This window comes from Orbicella franksi, chromosome 3, assembly GCF_964199315.1.
Source record: "Orbicella franksi chromosome 3, jaOrbFran1.1, whole genome shotgun sequence".
Taxonomy (NCBI): domain Eukaryota; kingdom Metazoa; phylum Cnidaria; class Anthozoa; order Scleractinia; family Merulinidae; genus Orbicella; species Orbicella franksi.
This window is the reverse complement of record NC_138147.1, coordinates 3,492,102-3,517,075: the sequence shown is the minus strand read 5'-3', so window position 1 is coordinate 3,517,075 and position 24,974 is coordinate 3,492,102. Positions and strand designations below refer to the sequence as shown.

The 24,974-nt window shown below is 39.6% G+C and overlaps 5 protein-coding genes across 10 annotated transcripts in view; 3 read left to right on the top strand and 2 right to left on the bottom strand.

Annotated features, from left to right (window-relative positions):
- The window catches only part of LOC145480727 (uncharacterized), a 317,856-nt gene that overhangs the window by 168,688 nt on the left and 124,194 nt on the right, over positions 1–24,974 (top strand). The window lies entirely within an intron of this gene.
- Positions 8,324–9,099, top strand: LOC145481002 (uncharacterized). Its single transcript, XM_081459359.1, has 2 exons — positions 8,324–8,762; positions 8,839–9,099. The coding sequence occupies exons 1-2, from the start codon at positions 8,335–8,337 to the stop codon at positions 8,894–8,896; spliced, it is 486 nt and encodes a 161-aa protein (XP_081315485.1). The 5' UTR covers positions 8,324–8,334; the 3' UTR covers positions 8,897–9,099.
- Positions 10,636–14,346, bottom strand: LOC145480690 (uncharacterized). Its single transcript, XM_081458997.1, has 2 exons — positions 13,698–14,346; positions 10,636–11,847 (listed from the first exon to the last, which is right to left on the bottom strand). The coding sequence occupies exons 1-2, from the start codon at positions 13,876–13,878 to the stop codon at positions 11,363–11,365; spliced, it is 666 nt and encodes a 221-aa protein (XP_081315123.1). The 5' UTR covers positions 13,879–14,346; the 3' UTR covers positions 10,636–11,362.
- On the top strand, positions 18,133–22,618 carry LOC145480689 (uncharacterized). Its single transcript, XM_081458996.1, has 2 exons — positions 18,133–19,123; positions 20,510–22,618. The coding sequence occupies exons 1-2, from the start codon at positions 18,943–18,945 to the stop codon at positions 20,980–20,982; spliced, it is 654 nt and encodes a 217-aa protein (XP_081315122.1). The 5' UTR covers positions 18,133–18,942; the 3' UTR covers positions 20,983–22,618.
- The window catches only part of LOC145480688 (androglobin-like), a 32,878-nt gene continuing 32,363 nt past the window's right edge, over positions 24,460–24,974 (bottom strand). For all 6 annotated transcript variants that reach the window (XM_081458989.1, XM_081458992.1, XM_081458990.1 and 3 more), the window contains exon 35: positions 24,460–24,942. In XM_081458989.1, coding sequence (XP_081315115.1) covers positions 24,733–24,942 — 210 coding nt within the window. In that variant the 3' untranslated portion in view covers positions 24,460–24,732. The remainder of the gene's footprint in view (positions 24,943–24,974) is intronic.

Genomic DNA, 24,974 nt, shown 5'->3' with positions numbered 1-24,974 from the left:
TTTTTTTCATTTTGAAGACAAATTAAGGTTATGCAGTTTTAAGCCGTAATCTAGTTTTTTAGCCGCATATTTCACAGCTATTTAATCATAGTCATCACGGACAAAATGTGACTTTCTGAAGAATAAAAGTTTGGTTTGGAAAAAACCAGGCGCAATTTTCCCTATTTTCCCTCGTTGATTTAATAGTTGAGTTCGAAGCCGATCCTGAGATGGCTGAGTGTGCGCCCATGATTTCCCTCACGTCTTGGATCTGTGATTTGCGTCTTGCCTTTCTGATGGGGGCTTGTTTGTAGACAATCCGTGCGCGTGCATACATAAAAATCGTTGGCCTTCAAACATTTTAGTTATTTAGCGAACTGAAAATGTTGAAAATCAGAAGAATATTTGGCACTGAACAAGATCACAATTTTCAAATTTTATGAAAGCTTCCACGCAGACAGGTTTTCCGCAAATGCTTTAATTACATTATTAAATCTTTTTCAGACGAATTTAAAGCTAATAATCATCAGCAATATTAGACATGAGATCAAGGTCACGGTTACACATACTGAATAGTACAGTCAGATCGTTGTAATCTTTCAGGGGTCCTTTTGGGAATGACAATATATTTTTCTGTCCATATATATTTGAGTATATATATTGGCTTTGTTGTCAGGTTTGTTTAGATGTCTATAGCCTATGAGCAGACGAGCGCAGTAAAGCTAGAAAAGGCGGTGCACTGGAACTGAGAGCACCTGCAATTTCGTCCCAGAGCCCGATTGTCCCTATTAGCTGGCGAGGTCTTGGCACGAGGAAAAGTTGTGCTGCACACTATTCACTTTTATCGTTTCTGTTTGCTGCTTGGTGCTGACAAAATCGAAACGGGTCGCATACAACTGTTTGTTTCTGGTTGAATTTAGAGAATGTCCTGAGCTCGATGAATTGATGAAATCTAACTGCTTTCCGCGATAAGCCGCTGATAGTCGATGAGGCAAAAGTCGTAAACGAATCCTTTCATGAGCAACGATTGATATTCAGCTCTATTACAAATACAACAAACAATATCTGGAAATGATATATTTATATATTATGCTGTAATTTAAGTTGAACTTTTAATCTGGTAAAAAAGCTTGTTTTTCCTGTTGTTGTTAACGTTGTTGTAAATGATCAGTTTACGTCAGTTAAAAACACTTTTAGTCGATCCTTAATTTATTTCGAGGGAACACTGAACACACTATTTCTGTTAGGAAAAGGAAAGGAAATATTCAGTAATTGATGAAAACCTAACCAAGCCTAACCAAGAGAACAACAGAAGTTACAGCATATCTCTAAGCTCTTTGAAAAAGAAGGCTTGTGGAATAAATGTTATTCCCATTTTTGATGCTCATCCTACATTTAGACCAGTTTCTACATGTATCGCTCACAGTAAAATAATCGTATCTTTATAATGAACGTACGTTTTCCGGTTGCATAGGAACACAACAACAAACATAGGATTTGAGGAATTAATGTTATTCCCATTTCTGAAGTTCAGCCGACCTTACATTTAGACCAGTTTCTACAAATATCGCTCAAAGTAAAATTACCTTGTCTTTGTAATGAGCGTACTTTTTGCGGTTGCATAGGAACACAACAACAAACACGGTTACAAGCAAGCTCAATACAAGCTCAATACAAAGCAGTGCCTAAAATTTATGACGCGCTTAGAAATTACTATGTTTGTTTGGTGATGCATCTTTTTTTCCTCGGAGGGGGTCTGTTGTCTGAAAGATTGTATAAACGAAGTTGTGCATATCAGAATAACAAAGACGATTAATACCAGTTTGGTCTACCAGTTTGGAATCTAAAAATATACTTAGACGAACAAAAATAGCATTTGTTTCCATCTTATTACGTTGTTCCAATATTTAACTACGTCAAATGAGTCTTCAATGTACGCGCGTTCCTAAACACATGTTAGTTTCGGTCGAGGAGGCTCACTTCCGGAATCAAAAATAGATCACGGAAGTCTGGAAGTATTTAATCCAGCTACGAGTTTGGTTACAGCCCGCTTCCAAGCAAGCGTAAATTAAACTCGAGAAAATAACTGACTCTAGAAAGAGAACGGCACCGATAAGTAAATCGGTGACAGCACTTGTGAAACATTATTTATTTCAGTTGTGTGCTGTGATGAGCGTGAAAGCAACGAAAAACAAGGAGGGGCTACGATTTTAAGGAGGGGCAAGAGCGCAAACGATGACATAATCGGGCGTTTATTCTTCGTCGCTCCCGTCCGGCGCTCTGCAGACTTCGCTCGGTGCTTTGTTTTCTGACCCGTTGAGAGCCTATTACCAAGTGCAGGCTAGCTAGGTTGCGTTCAGATGGGTGCCGTTTTTTAACTGTTTTGGTCTAACTGTTTTTCATAAATTTTGCCATTTCGATCTGAAAGGTGGCTTGTCCTTTAAATTACATTCATTTGCAATATTTAGGTGACTGTGAATGAAAAGTGAACACGTCTAAAATGTGCGGTTTAATTGATTTAATTTGTCTTTAAATGACATTCATTTGCAACATTTTGGTGATTGTGGATGAAAACCATAGTTACTAATTATGTTGAAAACTAAAAACGTCTAAAATACCAGTCAAGACCGTCCGGAAAAGCAAAAAACAACATATATTGTGATATGTAAACTCAGCTTTAATGATGGATATTTGTCATCATATATAGAAGCGTAAAACTTCTTACAAATCTTTCAGAAGTTTGGCACCGAGTAGCCACCTGATGACCGTGAGCACCCTGGTGTAATTGGTCAAAATGTAGAGAGAACCGGCAACAATCTTAGAAGTATACCGTGACCTAGAGGGTTTAAAATTCGGCGCCCGTGTAGGGACAAGCCCCTGCGACTAGTCCATTTAACAAGTGGCGGGGACAAGTCCTTTCAAGTGAACTAGCCATAATTTGGTCCCTGCGACTAGTTCCACGAATTCAAACTGGTTTTGAATTGAAGGGACAAGTTCCTACGACTGGGTTGTCCCTTATAACCCTTCGTGTCTGAACTACTCGTGGGACAAGTCCCTACGACAAATTAAATTTAAAAAAGAAGAAATAATCACAGATCCGTATGCTATAGAAGCAGCTTAAAGTGATCGACGATTTTTTTGTCCGGAAATTAAAAAGAACAAGCACCGAATAATTTAGCTGAACTATCTGCAGTTTAATTGAATTGATTTATTTCAATGTTACGTTGTTAATTTAATAATTTTACTTTGGGAAAGCAGCAGAGTGATCATGAAAGAAGGACAGCTTTTGCCCCTAGTTTTTTCTATGTTCCTGCGCAATTAGTCCCCGCGTGTAAACAGTACAAGGGACTGGTCCCTGCAATCAATCCCCTCGTACAAACTCTTCAACGGACTTGTAGGAGGGACCAGTCCCGGGGACTTTTCCCCTCTTTTGTGCCGACCTTAAAGGTTAATTTGCATGCTACAATTTGTCGACCCGATTGAAGTTGGCTCATTCTAACAACCCAACTTACACACGCAGATTTGTCAGTCTGAAGCAGATGATACCTGACCAGACGAACGCGTTACACAGATCATTGCCAAGCTAGAAGACTTGACTGAGGTGCGCGAGGAGAAACCGCACCGTCGTTCCCAGAGCCCGCCTGTCATTCTTAGCTTGCGAGGCCTTAGCACGAGGCCAAAAAGGAGGCTCATCTTTTCCTCGTACGAAGGTTCCACCCGTTAGTAAGGACAAGCGCTTTTGAGGACAAGAGTAAGTCGCAAGAACCTGGTAACGAGGTGAGACAAAAATTAGAAAATGGGCGCATATAAATTTGTTTGATGATAGATGAGAAAACAGCCATAACACTACTGAAAGAAAAAGACCTGAAAATATTCTCAGGCTTTGAAAGGGATTCGAACCCACGACCTTTGCGCTACCGGTGCAATGCTGTTGAAAATCTATTATCATAAATTTGTTTGTTTGTGGTTAAAGTAAGAGAATGTACTGAGCTCGGAAAAGTTAGAAATTTATTGGAATCTCAGTTACTTTCGATAAGGCACTGACATTCAATGATTCAAATTTAGATCAAAGAAATCGACCTTTTGGTCTGAAGTTAATTTTCAGTTGTATGACAAGCTCGATAAACAATATCTCGAAATGATCAGTATGAGTTTCATAGTACTATTTTAAACTTTACACGATGTAAAATTTTCCGGCTTCTAAGGATACGAAACAACTTTTTTCTGTCAAAAAAAGGATAGGAAATATTCATTCATTGATGAAATCCTAACCAAGAGAACAACGGAAGTTCTGATTTGAGTAGATCTCTTAGCTTTTTGGAATCGAATTTGTACATTCATTGACCTTCTTCTGTTTCTTATAGAAAGAATCCTGCTACATAGAGGATATTACACGGTGGTGAAAAGATGTGAATTTTATGTTCGAGTGGCAAGAGCATAAAATTCATACCTTCGGGCTAACGTGTTATGTTCTTTTTATTACATAGACATACTGATGAAGGCGTTTTTGACGATTTTCCGAAGATTTCCGACCCTTTTCCGAAGATTTCCGAAGATTCTTCAAAACTTGACCGAAGGTCACACGAACATTGCCGAACATTTTCCGAAATTTCCGAAGATTGCCGAAGACTTTCGAGGAAGACCCGTAGATGTTTCGATCATACACCAACGAATTTAAGTACAATTTAAGAGACAAACTTGATATCAGTAAAATCATCGATATCTTCACTAGTGAGGATATGGAAAATACGCCACCCGAGTCCCGGATGTGGTTTCGTATGAATTTTATGAGTGGTGTATTTTCCAGTAAAACACTCGTGTCTATATAATAAAGAAAGTTATTTCCATTTCTAACTAAACCAGAATTATATTTCTAACTAAACCCTGAATCGCTCAGACACAGAAACTACCCTTATCTTTGTAAAATGAACGAACGTTTTCTTGTTGCATAGGAACACAACAAAAAATACTGTCGATCTTGTCAAATACGTCGTTCTTGAATCAAGCTCAGATACAAAGGTTAACTCTTCAAAAACTTAAACTGAAACTCTGTGATGCTTTATAAAGTTCAGTTTTTTTTCTTTGTTAATGTATATGAGTATTTTCCTTTTTGGAGGAGTTATGCGTTCTGAGAGATTATACAAACGCAGTTGTGCATTTCAGAAACAACAAAGGAGATCCGAGTCAAAACTTGCTCTGTCAGTTTGGAGTCTAAAAATATACTTTGACGATCCAAAATAACATTTGGTTCTAACTTCGAAATATTAACAGTGTCAACTGGATGGTCAATGTACGCACGTTCATAAATACATGTTAGTTTCGGTCGCAGGAGCTTACTTCCGGAATTAAAAGTAGATCACGGAAGTTTGAAAGTATTTTTATCTTTCTATTTCAGCCCGCTCTCAGGCAAGGTAAATTAAACTCGTGAAAATATCTGACTCTTGAAAGGGAACAGCACCGGATACGTAAATTGGTGACAACGATTGTCAAACTTCAGTTAATTCAGTTGTATCACACTGAGACGAGCATGAAAGCAACGAAAAACGATATCAAGGAGGGGCAAGGGCGTAGACGATGTGATCATCGGGTGTGGCTACAGAGGGGCTCCTACTACAGGCGATTTATTCTTCGTCGCTCCCGTTCGGCGCTCTGCCGAGTTCGCTTCTCAGTAGCGCTTCGCTCTCTGACTCGCGGAGCGCCTGTTCCCGATCGCAGGCTCTGTACCAAGGGGTAGATGTTCGTTAACTGCCAGTTTTGGTCCGAGGTCAGTTCATAGATTATTGTAATTTTTGGGTGACTGTAAAACAAAACTAAAACAACCAGCTAAAAGTCGCGGCTTAAAGCCCTTAGGCCCGTCCGGAAACAGCAAAGGACAACAAATTTTGTGAAATGAAACTGTTTATGGATATTTATCATCATGTAATCGTAAAGCCTCTTACAACTGATCTCTCAGAAGTTTACCGCTGAGGAGCCACCTCGTGAACTTGTGCTCCCAAGTGTGATTGGTCAGGATGCAAAGAACCAGCAACACGCGTATACCGTCTCAAACATTCAAATAAATAAATAAATAGATAAATAAATAGATAAATTTTACAATATTTAGAGAGGAAGCCACATCAGCCTTAGGCGTGGTTTAATTTTCATGCAGGTCCTCTATCCTGATTGAATTGAAATTTGGAGTGTTCGTTTTTGTGGACGAAGGAAAACCGGAGAACCCAGAGGAAAACCCTTGGAGCAAGGCACAACTCAAGCCACATATGGCACCGGGGCGGAATCGAACCTGGGCCACATTGGTGGGAGGCGAGCGCTCTCACCACTGCACCATCCCTGCTCGCCATTTCAGGAAATATCAAGAACCCGGTCGATTTATTCGCATGGTTGTTATGCCTGATGGAAGTTGGCTCATTCGAACAACCCACAAAACCAGTGAATAGTGTTTTCACGCATTCTGATTGGCTTGCAAAATATATTGGACTGCAACAGACGTCTTAAAATGACCTAAAATCAGGCTAATTTTTACCCGCGTCCGAATTGGCGCCTCGTACATGCTCGTGCCAAAGGAAAGAGAGCCAAAGAAAAAGTAAAGCTGTTAGCTTCTAAGGGCCTATTTATATGATCTCGGTACCCAAGACAACCCTTCCCCCATATAGATGGGGCCAAAAGCTGAAAGCTTTGCCTTCGTTTCCTTGAACTACAAAAAGAAGGCAAAGAAGAGAGAGCCTGGGATCTAGGTTGCTTTGTGTTTTCCCTTGGGGAAATGTAGCTTAGGCGCTCAAAATAACTTCGAGCAAAATAAAGAGACAAAGCCGGCTTTTTTTGTTTATATCGATTCCCTTTGTACTTGTTTTTGTTCGTATTCAATAAGCGCTGGACTAACTGCACTGTTGGTGCGGGCGTTGTACAGTTAAGTTAAGGATAGGCAATATTCATATTAAATGTACAAATTTAATATTCTGGTGGAGTAAGTATCGCATTAGACTATTTTTAATCCAAGACTACTTAAAATAAGTGTGCAGTACAATAGCAGGTTATGATCGCATAAGCTTACTTTGGTAGCGATGCTATTGTCGAACAAATGACTATCATTGACCCCCAGTGTGTGCAATTCAGACCGTAATCACGATTAATTACACTTCACCGTCAATAGACTCAAAAGCCTAACTTGAATAAGTGCTATTACACATTAATTAAACCATTCAGAACAGTGATCATTGAAAACTCGCATAGAGGCGATTTGTTTATTTCGCAGGGATCAAGGGAGAATCACTTCTTTACGATCCTGTAACATTTCCTTTATCTGGACTGATTGCCTGACGGGTGAGTAAGGCTTTCTTCTGCTGGTTTCAGCCAGGTTGAATATTTAGCAGCTCACTACTCTTTAACAGTCCTTGTTTATCGTAAAACGCACACGGCTTTCAAAAAGGTGCAATAGGTTTCATTGGACTCGTTCCTTGATTGCTTGAAAAGTTTTCTGAACTCTCGGAGACAATTTTCCACAAATAAAGAATTCTGTCGAGTGGAAAAACAGCGAAAGAACGATTCCTTTTGCATACGTTTTTGTTGTACAATCGAACGAAAGCCTGGCTTGGAATCGAATTATGGAATAAAAGTGAAGAGTTACTGTTTAGAATGTGATGATAGCAGAATCGGGAGAATCGTGTGTAGGTGGAAACTGACAACTAAAAAGATCTTAGGTTCAATAAATTAAATCAGAAAAGTAAATAATATCGCCTACATGCGTAGAATAGCACCATCATAGAATCGGAAGAATTATACAATTGGAGCCTTCCTTTAAAAGCTTTACCAAATCACGTAATACAGAATTTAAATAATCGCAAATTCTGAGCCGAAAATTTGTAGTGCTAAATCAGAGAATATATATCTCCTAAATAAGTATATTAGTTCTAATTGCAATACTTTCTAACAGCTTACTTGTTTACTGAGCTCGATCTCTCCGAGAAATTACCCACGACATCTCAATTGTTTTACGCTGCATGGTAAGTGAGATTTAAAAAGATTCTTCTCTTTGGCTAACGTTTAGCACGGTTCTGTTACGCCATTTTCCAAATCTCTCACTCCGTGTTAAGTTCCAAGTTCATCATCTTCAAGCATGCAACTATTTTATCGAAACTGGCGTATTTTTCGTGGAGAACGCAAAGAAATGAGTCCGCCCAGAAAGAGTACTGAGACGCTCAATTCTTAAAACTTTTTACTATTCGGGTTTTGGAGACACCGTGATTGTTTTTATGCTTAATTGACGATTTTCTCTACAGTTGTGCTTTAGTTCACATGGATCCCCACCCCCGACTGCGCAAGACTTCGAGATGGTGTAACGAGCAACGTGTTCAAAACGTAATGGCATTGAACAGAAAAGAGGAGACTGATCTTCAACAGAAGCTGGGCCAACTTCAGCGGGAACAAAACCGGCTGAGTCGAGAATTCGACTATGATATCTGGAAAACAAGGCAAGCCTTTAACGCCAGCAAAAAGGTTCCGCCGATCGCAGGCGATTCAAAGTCGCGCGTACGAAGGAACAGCCTGCCTTCTGTGGAGCCCACTAAGGGAATGATGAACGCAAAAAGAAGACATTCAATTGCTTGTGCGCCGCCTGCCAGGATGGTAAAGGAAGGTGGACGAGATAGCAAGAAAGTAGACGAGGACGTTATGTTCGAAATAGACAACAGTTTCAAGTTTTTATTCATCGAGTTTGGAAATAAACCCAGTACTCCTACAAGCTCTAATACCGTCAAACCTCCAGAAATAAAGTCGAGTTCACCCCGAGGGTCTGGTTCGAGCTCTAAGCCTCCGTTAATGCGCGGGCGCCAGTGACGTCACGACGTTGCGTCATGATGTGCAAAGCCTTCATGATGAGAGTCCCCGCTCAAGCTTGGCTAAAATTCACGGAAGACTTTGGTAAAACTATAATTAGGACAAAGTTCCTCCAAGTACAATCAGCAACGACTGCTGTAAATTAAACAAATACGATACGCAGTAGGTTTCGTAAAACCTTTCCTCTAGGGAAAAAAACACTCTGCAGGCAAACCTCTTGTAAAAAAATTGTTCTTTATTCCATGCAGAGAGATTTTTCTTTCATAGACTTTTCTTTGTAAAATATTCTTGTTTACATACAGTAGGAAGTCCCATGCAATACAAATAGCAAAGTGATAGCTCATTTTGGAGAAAATGTGTATATGTTTGTTTTGTTATGTTGTCGTGACTGCAAAATAGCTCAAATTGGAAAAAAAAAAAACTTTTGACACTGCAAATTAAAAAGTATTGTTTTAAATCAACGTAGATGTCAAAATAATAATTTTATATAGTTTTACAAAGGCAGATGAATAGAGTTATTTTAATTCTCAACGCCAGATAGCCATTTTTTATCATTCTGAAGAATTTTGTATGTACATCAGGTGGTGTATGTACTTTTGTCAGCAACGGAATAAAGACATCTATTTGTTTATGATTTTTCTGCGCTATATAAAAAAATGCTTTATTAAGTAAGCACGATGAAAAAAATATCTCAAATTAACTCTCAGCTCTAAAATCCTCCAGATGACCGCAGCCTAACTCAACGTCGACCCTAAACACAACCTCATTCTTGGGACTTAAAGGGACTCATTTACTGTGAGCACCTAACTAAGTTCTTATTGTGAAGGTCCAGGGTGGATTCCGAATTTTGCACTACAATCGTCCCTACTCAAATTACAATGGGAATATCATGGGTGACAAATAACTCCTTAAATTTTGGAGCGAAATTTCTGCCTTAACCCTTTCGCGCCAAGTGTCGTTCCCAGACAACATTTAGAGGGGTAGACAAAGAACTAGTTGTGACGTCGTCAATTCCTACGTCAGCAGATTGTTTTGATAAACAACTTACTCAGGGGAGACAGAGCTTTTCATACGAGTGTCTATCTTGAACATGCTGACAGAGCTACTAGGAAAACAAATGTTCAATTATTGGTGCAATAATTTGATTGTACCATTACTACTTGGATAACCGTAGTAATTCTAGAGCTAATACATGCGAAAAGTCCCCACTTCTAGAAGGGAGGTATCATTTGCAGGTCTTTTGAACGGTCACTACCAAAACTTTTGCAGCTGATAGAAAGAGAGTGAAGAGTAGAAGATCAGATAGCGAGAAAAGAAAGAGAGAGAGAAAGAGGAAAGGAAAAGGAGGCAGGACAAAAATCGCAACGCATCAGCAACGCATTTTACTTTATGCGCATGCGCTGAAATAAAATGTTGCTCTATAGAAACTAGTCGAAAATCTAGATGAACTGTAAAATATTGCATTCCTAGCAAAATGTAGTGTAATTTAGCGACATAGCATGTCAAAAAACCATTTGACGGTAAAAAATACTGCTTGTTTGGAGCAAACTCAAGCATGAAAGGGTAAATTTGTAAGTTCACGTGTGACTATACAAAATTTGCATGGCAACGTTTGGCGCGAAATTTCTCGATACAATAAACTAGTCAAAAACCAGGGGCTTCTGTCAAAAACCCATTCAGCATAATTTGTCACCCATGATATTAAAAGGTAACCAAATGATAAACTCGTAAAATTTTGAAATAATTTCACTTAGGTTTTGTCAAATTTCTAATAATTTTCCTCGCCCAAGACTCGGAAAATTACTAGAATTTTGACAAAGTGCGCGTGAAATTATTCGCTAATTTCACTCGTTACCATTTGATGGAAAAGGCGACATAACTCCGCCGAGATTCGAACCCACGATGAGGTCTAAGATCACGACTCAGATCTATTCTTTGTCCTTCAGGGGTAACATATAGCTAATAAACATTTTATCACTGCTCTGAAAATTATCATCTTTGATGGTCTTTCATTGTTTCTCATACACTTAACAAGATGTGAGTTTCAATTTTATTTTTGATAATTTTCCTCACCTGTCTCTATTACTACTTAGAAAAGGCGAATAATTACAGCGAAAATGTGATCAAAATGGTATTCAAATCGATTATAAAGTTAAACAACACACAAAAAAGAAAGCGCACTTTTTATAAGTCAACTTTTAGCGCTGCGACAGACTGCAAGTTTCGTGGCAACTTTTGTCGAGATAGTTCAGTCGAGGGGCAAGCGAACAGCATCTTCACCGAAGTCCGCATTATGTCTCCGAGAATCGTGTCTGCCGAGCAGCGGTGTTCGTTTACGGGTAGCGAGGTAACAGGGCATATCTTGAGAGTAACAATTCAAGCCGACCGAACAACTTTCGTAATGCTTTGCTCTTTCCGATTAAACGAAGTGAATCGGAATTTGTTAGGTTTCATTTGCAAATACTTTCGACCGAAGTTGCCACGGAAGTTGTATGCAACTCGACTTGCAGCGCTTTTTTGAAAGAGTTAAAACTCAAAGTCATGTTCAGTCCATTTAGAGATACCAAGCAAACACCTCAACACAGGATTCGCCATCATTATCATCTTCGCTGACACCGACCAGATCTTCTCCGTACCAGATTTCTATTTGTTGGCCATATTGGACGAATTCCGGGTTGGCGAAATCGTGGAAGACAAGGAACGGAGAATCGGGTTCGAAACCCGGAAGCGCGTACCACATGGACATTGACTTGTTCCGGATGAACTTCTCGCGCGGAAACAAAACCCGGTCGGACGACGTGGTAATGAATGTACCCAGGGGAGTCTTACCGACATATGGGTGCCTTGTCGAGCATCCCCATTTGCTGGCGAATGAGCCGTGGCTAGCATGGCAGTCATCTTTTTCGCAGTTCACCTGACCTCCAGTGTGTACCACTTTGAAAGCAGCCAAAAAGCCTTCCTTTGTGATGGTGAATTTACCTGGCTTATTACCTTTGGCACCGAAGCAGGATTTCGTTACATTTAGTCTATTCCACCGACCTAAAATCAAGAGATAACTAAAGTTATTTTGAGATAAAGAAACAACAACAACAACAACAGAAAGCCTGTTTCAGGCTCTTGTCCACAAAGGAGGATCAGGGTCAGCCCAAGTTTAGACCCCGTCCACATAACGCCAGGGAAATTTTTTTTTTTCCACATTTTTATTTCCATTATTAAATACAAAGTACAGCGCTAATATTAAGTGTCAATAACACGCCAGAGAAATGTAATAACGGTGTTTCAACTCTGAAAACGCATCACATGTTTTCCGTGCACATAACGTCAGAGAAATTTAAAAACGTTGTTTTCACTCTGAAAACGCATCACATGTTTTCCGTCCACATAACGTCAGAGAAATTTGAAAACGGCATCTTCACTCTGAAAACGCATCAAATTTTTCTGTCCACACTACGCCGGAGAAATTTGAAAACGCAACAAACATCGGTCATTGTGGGCAGGAAAATTACTACACGATTATCGTGGCACCATCGTTTTCGAAAAGCCCCATTTACAAAATGTTTTCCGTCGAATCGAAAGCGAAAAACCTGTGTTTTCAAAATCCTCCGGTCTGAAGCACTGGGTCTGAAGAGCGTTTTCGAAAAGCTCCGTTTTCGTGGCGGATTAGTGTGGACGGTAGGCCTAACCGTAGAAATAAAGCTGCGTTTATAAATTTTTCCGGCGCAGTGTGGACGGGGCGTTATCGCGTATGGCAGCCGTAGCAAGGAAATGATGACGCTGTTGTGTGGAACTGAATGAGCGCCGCCCCGCAGAGCCAAGCGAAAACTGAGAACGTCCGAATTGCGAAGGAGACAAAACAGAACAAGAGTCTATGCACAGGGCAAGAGTTTTTTTTTTTTTTTTCATTCTCCACCGTACCTCCGTATTGTTACTTCCAATATTTTAAACACAAATTGTTATTTGCCCGAAATCCGACGGATTGGAAGAGATTATACAACGCATTGATTAGCTTAAGTAATGTCTTTCTTCAAGGCTACTGCGTCAAAGTGTTAATCAAAGAGACATCCTACGCATTTTAAACTTTGGCCCGGCGTAACAGCTCGTTTCTCGGAGGAAAGCACGAAAAGAAATTCAGGTCATGATCATTGTCTTCAGGCTTTAGGGAACCTCAAAATATTATCAGCTTAGTTGAGTAAAAAAACAAAAAGTAAAAAAAAAAAAAAATGCCAGGGCGGTAGCTGACAATTAATTAAATAAGAACCAGGAATGGAGATTTTTTTTAGCTTAGGGAAGATTAAGAAAGATCACAAACATCATTTGATTCGTGTTCCCTCAAGGTAAAGGGTTCTTGGTTCTAATCCAACTAAAAATAAAAAAAACGAACTGCGTTTTTTCACTAAAAATTTTACGATCCCTTTATACGTCATTCTTGAGGGATATCAAATGTGAGACTAAAAAGGTATCCGATGTCGCTTATATCATTAATTGCCCTTAAGGCTGTCTGAAGCATATTTACAATTAAAAAGTTTCATCCACCTTTGGACGAAAATTGACGGGCCTTTTTGGGAATAGTTTTGATAACATCTCAGATTCTAAGAAAACTTGGTATGCTACGAAAACTGGATAAATCGCTTTTCAGTCAGAAAATAATTAATGCACTCGACTCGTTACTGGCCGAGGTAATTCTCATAAAGAGAGAGCGAAATGGCAAGGTTTTTCGATTATGCAATGAAATCTGGCTGATAAGGGGCTCGTGCCGAAAAACCACGACGCAATAAAATAAACTTCTTTAAAACTAATCTTGAAAACTGTGATTTAGATAAAGAGAGCGTTATACAGGCCTATAATAGTGTCTGGTTTTGACGAGCTAGGCTAACAAACTAGGGTCTTACTTGGCATTTTAGGACACATCTTTTGCATTCCCTGTCTTAAAGAGCCTGCCTCTTGCTTGAGTAATGTCCTCAGCTGTACTTCTTGCTGCTGGGAAAATTTGCTGCAACATCCATTACTCGCGGACGAGCCTTGGTAGAACAGAGAGGCTATCGCGCTAAATAACAGAAGGAAATTCACCATGTTGATTTCGCTGAGGCTGTAGCTTCGTCCGTGCTCTCTGACGTGCGGCCCTTAGATGATCTTTATCAGTGTTAAATGAGGAAGGGGGCTTAGTAGCGCGCTTTTAAAATACAATTTGCGCCTGGAGCTGTTAAGAGGTTTTCATCGGCTGAAGACAAACTGCGCAGATCCGTCTGCTTTAACGCTTCCTTTGAAATTCGATGACAACGGATTTGTCTGTCCAGAGGATTATTGCACGGGGGGTAGATAAAAGGCAGCGATATTTTTGAGGATATCACACCTAAACCAAGGCCAAAAATACTGATTATATTGTAACAAATCAACGTGTCAGTTTCACGGTCAGAGTTTCGGAGCTTTTGTAAGTCACCAGGGAAAATTTTAAGATCAGGAATTATTTTGCTTGAATACATTGATCTTCTTGACTACAACACCGTGTATTTTCACTCTTTGTCCCGCAGACCAGAACACACTAACATTTCGAAATTATGCCGCAAACTATTTGCACTATCGATGTTATTCAAAAAGCCCATACATCTCTGGAAATTTTGGTTTCGGAAGTAGGAATTGAACGCTTTGCAAAACATGCCGCTGTTCAGTTTAAAGAGCAGGTATTCCCAGCATGTTATTCTTGCGGGATTTATTGTTTGCTTGCCACGTAATTGAGAAATACCTAAGAAGGGAACAGAGCATGTTCTAAATATTTTCAGTTTTCTGGAGGCAAATGTTTTAGATCATTCGGCAAATCCTTTGTTTTTGTAGAACAAAATAGACAACAAAAACACGACAGATTTTCCTTCTATATAATTTATGACGTACATAAAATTGACTGCTCCTGCTGTCCTACTTAAGAACAATTAGAGAACGGTTACTAGAGAATGATCTAAAACATTCGCGTACACAACTCTATTTTTTTCATGTACAGAGCCGGCTTCAAAAGTTTTATGGCAAATAGTTTGCACGACCCATTTTCAGAGGAAAGTTTTGCTAAAGGTTCTTCTACCACGTAAGTCGTAGTTTTCATGAAGAAGACGTGGTCCTTTCCATTGTTCTTTTGATTGACACTTGGGGTCAAACTCTAAAGATAGCTTTGTTTAAAATCTTCTTTTCCTTGTAATGTCGCGCATTTGTGGGTTGTTTTAGTACTCCATTTGTTGCGTTGTTTTAACTTGTTGAACGAAATCGGGTTACAAATCGCTTTTTTATCTTGGCGCTGCACTGAAAGCTGAATGATACTGTACCCTAATTCTTCGTGCTGGCTTGTTTCTTGTCGAGTTGGAATTTTATGAACGCAAAGAAAACAAACGCGAATTTAACCCAAAGATCGCCCCCGCGCACGTGTTAGGTCCCGGGTTTTTGGTCTACTAAACGGAACATTCACACAGACGAAAACACGGGCCCAGCTAACGTGACAAAAGTACTTCATATCAATGTGTTTACTTCGTTCGAATAAAATGAAAAGTATTTAAAGCTGTTAACATTATTTTGTGCCTCGCGTTTGGGGGATGTTGGAATTTTCCAGCCCACCAGAAATTACGTAATGCAAATCTTTATTGTGTTTAGAACTCAGCTGGAGCGAACCTTGCGGGAGATTCACGTCCACTGCACAGAAAAAAAGTTTGGCTCAAAATGCACGCAATAAACATTGCACCCCTAGAATCTCTGACGTAGCCTTGATTAAATAATATAGCGGAATATTGCTTCACTCTCTAGGAATTACATATCTAATACATTGTCAAAGTCATGAATGTTGAAGTGTTAAATGAAAGAGGCAAGTCGCGTTGTAAATTTGGATTCTTCATCGTGCATGCGTTGTACCTTTATCCAGACGGAAGTGGGATAAACTAAATAAAAATAATAATGCACTAAACAGCTGATAAAAACTTCCGCTCTGACAAGCTCTATGTCTTCCAGTGGCTTGTTTGCTTCTTGTTTTAACGTTCAGGTAGATAAAAAGGCCTTTGTTTCACTGACCTACCACCCCGTACCACTTGTATGCAGACTCAACGGTAAATCTTAGCTGTAGAAGATCAACACCTAACTTTCGTGCCGTTATCCTAACGCTAAATCTCCCACACTCGTACTTGATGGTTGACAGGGAAATAATAGTAATTTACTTAGATAAAACGTGGTAGAACCCCGGGGGGGTTACTTTGGGAATTTCTGGGTAGGGGTGTGCCGCTGGGACTCTGGAACCCAGAACTAGTTCAGCAGAATTTTGCTACCCTATTCTAGAGTAAACTCCCCAAATCCCCCCATCTATCGACACTGTTGAGGCTGATTTGCGTAAGTTTAAACTTGCCGATTTGATTTTTTTATACTTTTGAGTGACAATTCCTGGTTTCCTTAGTCTAGATAAAATCTTCAACCAACTAGTCAGTTGTGTGAAAAATTATACCCTATTCTAGACCCAAACGCTCTGATTTATATACCCTATCCTAGAGTTAACTGCTTGAAAACCATACCCTTCACAGCGGCACAAACCTATATAACCCATATATGGCAGTGCCCCCCCCCCCCCGGGGGTAGAACAAAGAGCTTTTTTCGTAAATACAGTGGACAAGAACCACACCGTGCTCACTGGACAAGAACCACACCGTTATAATCCAACGGAAATTTTGCGCAATTACTGACTTGATGATTGACCCAATTTTCCGTACCGAGACTCTCTCTTTTTACAATCTAATTTCAGTTTGTCGGCAAACTTGCTTTTCAACGGCAATACGCCAAGGGAAACATGAATCTATCCGGAAAAACAAGAGCTGTTCCGGTTAATTTGTGCAAGGGCAACAAATCTTGTTCTGTCCGCGGTTTGTGGGGTACGACATTATATTTAGGTGTAAGGTTCCATCGATTTTGGGCAAATGACCCGCTGTTTGCGCTAGCAAATACCTGAAATCGGTCCTCGGAATCGAAAGAAAGGTTGGAAGTTTGAGGCGATTTATTTAGTAACCCAGAAACGTGATATTTGAACCTTGTACCCGACAAACGTACTCACAAGAGGTTCTCAAGCGACCGAGCCACAAATCGTTCGCAACGGTTTTTATAAAATCACTTTCTTTTCTTTTTGCCTTTTCTTATCTTAATTCTTGGATTTATCTCCGTCTTTGAGACCAGACCATTAATCTAATTCAGTTTCACCAAGAAAATATTTTCTTTATATATAGCGAACAGATTCGTCTGCCATGTATTTGCTCTTGAGTGCGGTCTACGCGAGCTGTGCAGTGCTCGTATTTTTAGCTCACGTTAAACGGTTTAAGTTTTGTTTTTGAACCAATTGATCGAAATCTAAAACAAAATATATAAGAACGTCCTGAATTAAAGGAATAATCCACTGCGATCTCTCAAAGGATCAGTAAAATAAACTATATGTCCATCTTCTTGTAGCTCAGCTTATGCTCTCATGTCTCATCAATGGAGCCGACACGTAATGTGCCACGGTACATCAAGTCGTGTTTCCTGGATGGACAAAATTACTTTCAAACCCGGAGGAAGCCTTAAAATGTTGGTTTTCTAAGGTAGAGAAACACCAAAGAAATGACGGTAAGCTGTAAATAACACGAATGGTTTCTACTGACAAAGATGAACACAGATTATAAACGACAAACTTGAAATGAATGTTCGCCTGTTTATTCCAAGCATACCAGGATTGAGGTATACATGATCCTCTACCCTGGTTTTATCCTGAAGCCTCGGTGCTTCTATCGCAGATTCGCTTGCACAAAGAATTTACGTCAAAAAGATAATTTTCTTTTCTTTCACGCGGTATCCGAGAAGTGTTTAAAGCTTCTTCAAGTGACTGCTCCATCTGTTTCCCTGCTATTGCCTTCGGCGAATACCATAATTAGAAAAAGAAAACCTTCAATCAGTTTGATCCTCTCTAAGTAAAAATGCTTATCTACCTTGGTACAGTTAATTGCGAGTTCACGGCTGAAAAAACATGAATTCGTGCTCTGTGACTCTTCTACGTCAAGGCTTAAAAGTTATAAGTTAGTGTCTTTAACATCCCCATTCTGTCCATAAGAAGCTTAGAGTTTTGGAAAAGAAAACATTGTTACAAGAAAAAAGACTGTATTTTTTGAACTGATTATACTCGAGAACATCTTGTAAGAGCACCGAAAAAATATCGAGAAGAGTTTCAAGCGCAATAAATAATGCCTCTAGAGTAACTGAATCTAAACCTCTTATTCTTCAAAGGCGCTCTTTCAATATGTTCAAGGGACGAAAATCTTTGCGTGCGCTAAGGGGCATCCCGATCTAGGATAGGTTTTCAAACTGAATGTCAGTGACCGGCTAGACAACCGGAGTGAATTTAGTATTCGACGAAGTCGTGGAAGTTGATCAGACCGTATCTTAAGAACTTCTTGAATTTGGTCACCGTTTAGAGTGATCAACCCAAATCGGACTGACAAAATGTTATGGAAACCCGGTAGTTTGGTCAAGTAACCTTTCACGAATATCTTCGTCAAAATAGTGCTCTGGTTTTCTGCGATATTTGCGCGTATTTTACCTTTTTTTGACATGTCTTAAATTTTGAGAAGCCAAGAAAGGGAACCAGTGGGCAAAGGGTTGGAAATTTGGATAATATTCCTCGGAGGCCGGCTGGCAAACAGTAAAATATGGCCAGCGATTGTACAGTTAATTTAACTTAAAAGAATTTACGTTCTTCGAATTGTTACGTAACTTGGTGAACTTGTTTAAACGGTCAAGCCAAGTTATGTTCAGTCACATGTCACAGATGCCACATCGGATTTGCCATTTATAAAACGAAACGCAAGTCAAGATTATCCTTTTGTGACGACCGCCCACTCACTTTAAGTGAGCTATTTAAAAGATCTCAATTTTAACGAAATAAAAAAAAGAATCTGTCCCTGCATTCTCAGTCAGATTAGTGGTGAACTCCGGCACGATTTGCAAAAAAAAAGATGTAAAGGACGTCTCTGATGTCATAGCATTCCTATCAACTGTCCTGCTCACGGTCGTTCCCGGATATTTTTTAGTTAAGGTTAAGCTGTATTCACCAGCAGAGCGCTTCTAAGGCTGCGGTCACAATTCCCATCTAAGATCATGAAGATTCCAAGTTTATTGGCTTTTCTAGCTGTAGCGGCTTGCTTTGTGTCTGCATGCAACGGCGCTAAGCCCGCGTTGCTGAAACCAAGTTTTCTGAAGGGCATGGACAGAGTTTTGGTCAGCGAACGTTTTGTGTTTATTCAAGACTTCATGAAGTTTTGCCAATCTTACGAAACAGGTATGTAGTGCCAACATTACGCCTCGAATAGACTCCTTTAGTTTAGGAAACAGGCGGTTTTCAAGGTGGGTATTAAATTGTAACGAATTTTGAAAAATGGAAAGGTAGGTTAAGTCTGTACACGAGCCAAGTGGCCCATCAGGCCGGAGCTTATCCCAGTTTCTGTACCATGACGCAACTAGGAGCATTTCTACTCGGTTAATGGAACGACCTTCATGGTAGTAAACAGTTCAAAACACGAAAGAATGCGCGCGGGTTTCCATTTGAAACCCAGTTCAAAACCAGAGGGGGCAGCCGCTTATGCCTCGTTTTCACTAGCAACCCAGGTAATAACTTCAAACACAAGCCCAAGGAAAAGAGTCATACAAGCACTGGGAAGCCGAAGCGAATGCATCAAAATGTTTTGATCCCTGTTCTTGCTCTTTCGTATCTCAGTGTTTGTATACAGTCTTGTGCTTGCCCCATTATGCTTGTGTTTCTGATTTCATCGCTGGTCAGAACCGTACCAGGTTTTATCTCAGGTTATGTGCGCCGCTAAGCGTTGTATGTTTTGCGAACAGTTTTATCGCAAAACGAGAATGCTAGTCACGAAGGTAATGAACTTGCGCAATTTTCGGAATTCCTTATCACAAAATCTCTGGAGTCGATTTTCCAAAAAAAAAAAAAACGGAAAAAAACATCACATATCATTTCTTTTAAGTGACAAGCAGCTGTCTTGAGTCGTCAGACAGACCTAGAATGTTGGTCAAAATAAACACAGAAAGTCCAGCCATCCAACTAATTGCACAACTGTCTAGACCTATCGTTTTTCTTAAAACATGACTTGTAATATTCATCCTGTATAAGCCATTAAATCTGGGGATCTTTATCACTACCAAGCTACAAATGTGAACTAGCGTCGCTCACTATAGGGTTTCCCCCATTAATTTTGAAAGAATAAACTCCATATGCAATTTTAAATTGGCCGAGCTTCAAAGTCAGTTGTTGGTATTGGAGTTTGCCCACGTAAGTTATAATTTTTATACTCCAATCAGCCTTATTCAGTTAAGATGGCTTAAATTAACAACTGTGCTAAAATTCTCTATGCCAATAAAAAAATAATTATTGAGAATGTAGGTTCAGTTAACAACAGAGTATCAGACGAATTTTTCGACTAAACTAACGTACAAGAGAAGTTATTTAGCAGCCAGTAACCAAGAACTGGTATTTGGAATATCAGACGAATTAAGGTTTAAAACTGCAGTGTCTTTATTACAAGGGGGTAACATCAGGGAAGAGACAGAGATGTCCTCGGGTTACACAAAAATAAACCACATTGAGGAAAAGTCATAATATCTACACTACAGACCTAACGATTAATGTTTGTCATGCATAAACATTTTACAGAAAGATGGTTAAACCTCACAGACGTTGTTTGTTTTGGTACCCCTGGCAACGAGTTTGCGACTGCTGTGATCCCAATGGAAGGCTTTCTTCTGTCAATCAAACTGGTACACGTGACTGGTCAGGTTTCATGCGACAAAAGCTTGCCTCAGTACAAGAGTAAGTGGGGATGTCCTCGAAGTCATCCAGTGTATGGTGGAACGCCGTTCAACGTCGTCATAACAACGGGGAAAACTAACAGCATCATCTACCCGACGGAATTGTCTCTGAGGGATAAAGGAGAATCTCTGTGGTACGATATACCAGAAGTGGAACCCGACTCACCAGAACTAATCTTTGGAGATTCGTCACATCCGCATTACGTTGCTTCCGGCCAGGAGCTGCGTGTGTGGCTTGCAGAAGACCTGATGAATTCAGGCGGGAAAAAAAACGATGGAAAAGTTTGCTTTACAGTACAGGGCTGGTTCATGTATTGAACATGACTGATCACATGACAGATCACATGATCCAATGTAACCCATGGTGATTTAATTTAATGTAAATTGTAACCTAAGTTGTAACCTATGTTGATTACTTTGACAAGGGTCAATAGCTGGGTGAATATTTTGGGTTTCTCAAAAATAATCTTACTTTGCATGCCTGATTTATCAAAACTTAGCTCGTTGTGTTAGAACTTTGTAGACATCTTAGACATGTTATTGAATATTACTGACCGCGAGTATCTTCTGATTCCTTACCTGGCTTTCTGTTAGCACCTTATATTATTTGAACGTTAATAGCATATATAAAAAAGCTTTTTACGACGACTTTTGGTCAGTTTCGGTGCCTGCCGACAACCAGTCTCTTGTTATTAGGAGAAAGTTAATAGAATAATAATTAACAATTAGATTATGAGCTCGAGATTTCTATGAGGTGATAGTTGATGAGGCCGAAGACCGAATCAACTATCACCTCATAGAAATCTCGAGCGAATAATCTAATTGCTTTAGAAGAATTCTAACTGAAATTTGCCTCAAATAACGATTCCAAACATTTCTGGTCTCAATATTAAACTTCTCGCGTTAGAGAATTCGCGCCGACTGAGTTGTCAGTTTGAGTTTTTTTTTTAATTCCAGAAACCGTGAATATCCTTTTTCAGTCTTCTCAGGAATTCAATTATCCTGTTGTTTTTAAATGTTCTTTCAAAATTTCGGAGAAACGAGAAAACGTTGAAATTTTATCGACCACACCAAGCCACTAATGGCTGATAGTGTGCAGTGGTTCAGCCAATCAGATTGCAGCATTTGCCTAAGTGTTCAAGTAGAATTCTACTAATAAGTGATAGAAAGTTAAATTAAAGGATAGCGTCAAGAATCTGTGATCTCAAAGATAAACTATATAATTTTCTCGTGGTTTAACAGTGAAAAGACAGGCAACGATGAGAGTCGAATCAGAGAATACATCAGATTTGTTATGACCAGTAATCAAGGCTGGAGAGTAAAGGACTATGCGAACTGAGTGCAATAGGCCACGTTCGATATATCAATATTCTAACATGATTCCGAGGCTTTCAAATTTTGTCCCTCAATTCCCAAAAGAGCCTTGGACATAAAGAAAATATAGAAGTTTGTCCTGAAATTAGAATATTGATATGTCGAACGTGGCCTATTCTATCATTGATAATAAGAGCCGAACCAATAACTGCAGCCGATAGAGAAAGACGTGAGTGGCAAGCATGTGAAAAACTGGTTTAGCTTTACACCTGATTGGATGAAACGACAATGCCTTCCCTTTGATTGGTTTCAACCCATTCACGGTTTCAGTCAAGAAAAACGACGTCTTTAAAGATTTCCTTTACACAAGAAAGGCAGAGAAAACTGTACTAATAAACACATCCGCCGGTATCTCAATGAGGTTTTTTGAACTGCATCCACGACAGGGAAAAATGACAGTCCTGTCTTCTTTTTGTCTGTCAGAGGTGAGAAAGATTGATGCAGTGTCCTGGCGTGATTAAAAATTTTAAAAAGGAACAAGAACGCCTTTTGAACCAAAACTCTTGAGTGATTTTTAGATAAAAAAGGCAATTTTAAAACTGTTATCTACTTTTTCAAAACTATAAAAACACAGTGTGCTTTCTCAGATAAATTAAGAAAAAAAAAAGATAAAAATTGTACAGTATCTTCAGAAATCAAAAACCTTAGATACACCTTAAGCAATACATGAACAAAATAACATTGTAATTTAAAAAAAAAAAACTGGACTTAGCTTCGTCCGGCTGGTGACATCAGTAGAGACAAGTTTTTGTCATCCCGACATTCATTTGTCTTCAACAATACGAAAGGCTTTCAAATGTTTTTGTACCCTTTCTTCTTTATCTGGGCATTAAATCAACGTGGACTCCAGTATAGGCGATAATTAATTATCCTTCTAATAAAAAGGCACGCAGATTGGGTAACACCGGTAGCTTGATGTCTACCCGGGCAATAAAAGGGCTATGAAATATCCTTCGATAATTTGTAGTTTCTCAATTTAGGAGAGTTCTGTCCCGACACCACTTAGCCTTGCTATTACAAAGAGCTTAAAAAAAATTATCAAGATTATTTTGAAAACAAAACTACTAAATTTCCGTCACGATTCATTTTTTAATTGTCCTGCCTAGTTACAAGTGAGATGGAGAAACAAAACGGAACAGGGAAAGCGACAATTCAACTGTGCTCTCTTCCAAAAAGCAGACGTCAAAGATTTTTCCTCATTTGCGGAACTTGTAATGTTCTTTCGATAGCAGAAAATACACCCATTGAAGGGAAAAAAGGCTTAAAAAATAACACAGGTCTGGAGAAAGAAAAGAGTTCTATTACAGTGCGCGACGCTCAGAACAACGCGGACAAAGGTACACCACCAGATCATGCGGAAAAATCATGGGTAGATGTGTCAGATGATCCCATCAAAAGTTCAGCAAACCAAGATCTAGACAAGTTCCAGAGTTTGAAGAAAGGAATGGCTGATGATTTTAGTGGAAGAATGGGCAAATATGTAAATACAAGAAAGAAAAAGGTATGCTGGAGCGACAGGGATGATCATAATAACGTTACCGATGAAGTTGATGGTCAGAACAGCGTCGACAACCTCCCTGGACAAGAACGGTCAAACGTGTCACAAAACAACTTTGAGCAAAACAGCTCCCCTTCCAGGAAAACGTCTCTAAAATTGCACGGGGCTGATGAGTGTAAGAACAGCGCAGAAGCGCTAATGCAGAACGTAAACCTTACAGCAAAACGTGTAGCCTGGTCGACTGATCCCTCGCAAAGTCAAGCGCAACTTCTTGATGAAAATGTACCGTCATCTCCTTTACCTCTTGCTGATGACAGCACGCTACCCGGTAAAACCCCATCCAACAAGCCAGAGATTAAAATTGACGACGCCGTTGTCAAACCTGCTTGGTCTGAAAATGAAGCAGAAGTGACAAGCACACCCGCTAATCGCTGGAAGCGCCTGGCGCCGATCAAATTCAAAATGAACAGAATCCAAGGCAAGAGAATGGAACGAGATACTGTTACTGTTCGCGAGGAATATGAAATGATGATGGAAAACTTAAAACTGTACGGAGTTCTGTGACGAGATGTGACAGTAAATTAGTAACACTCGTCTCAGCAGGTCACCAGCTAAATATGTCATAGTTCGCACAGATGTAAAATAGCGGAATAGTCGGCCTTTCCTGGCCGACTTGGAATAGTTTAGGATCAGTTCGGGCATAATTATAAAGTGCTGTTTCCACACAGCTCAGCAATGAGTCTAGTTTGAATTGCCACTTCAATTAGGGGAGTTTAATTTTGGCTTTCTACATTGTAACGAAGTGAGAAACGTCTTCTGCTTACAATCGTTGTCAATATTATCCGCCTTGAAGAATTTCTGGAAACTCGGGGTCAAGTAATCAAATTATCAAGACTCAAGCAAGACCGGTTTGAGAATGGCTTTCTTTTTATTTCTGCTACACATCTATTTACATAAACTACTTTGAAAGCACCTGTACACATAACTTAAATCTGTACAAAAATAATCGTCGTCACAACAGCATTTCACTGAGTATTCCAAATCGGAAACACGGGAATGGGAGAAAATAAACAAAATAAATAATTGACAGACCTAATTATGGGAAATTTTAACCGTGAAACACAGGGATTCGAAATATAAATATGTTTTTTTTTTGTATATTTTATGAAATGTTTTGGATGTTTATTTCAAATGGTTCATTTTTTCTTTCCCTTAGAGGGAGTCTTCCGCCCTCCTTTGGCTGTAGAAGCGCTCTTTCGACTTTTACTGGGTGATGGTGATCGTTCTCTTTCTTTAGCTGCCTCAGCCGCTTGTGCCTCTTCTTTCTGTTTTTCCGCCTCTAAGAATTTCTGTCTGTAAGCTTCTCGTCTCTGGTTCACTTCACTTCGCCATTTATCTGAGGCGGCCTGGTGAAGGAAATGAACTACCTGTGAGGGTG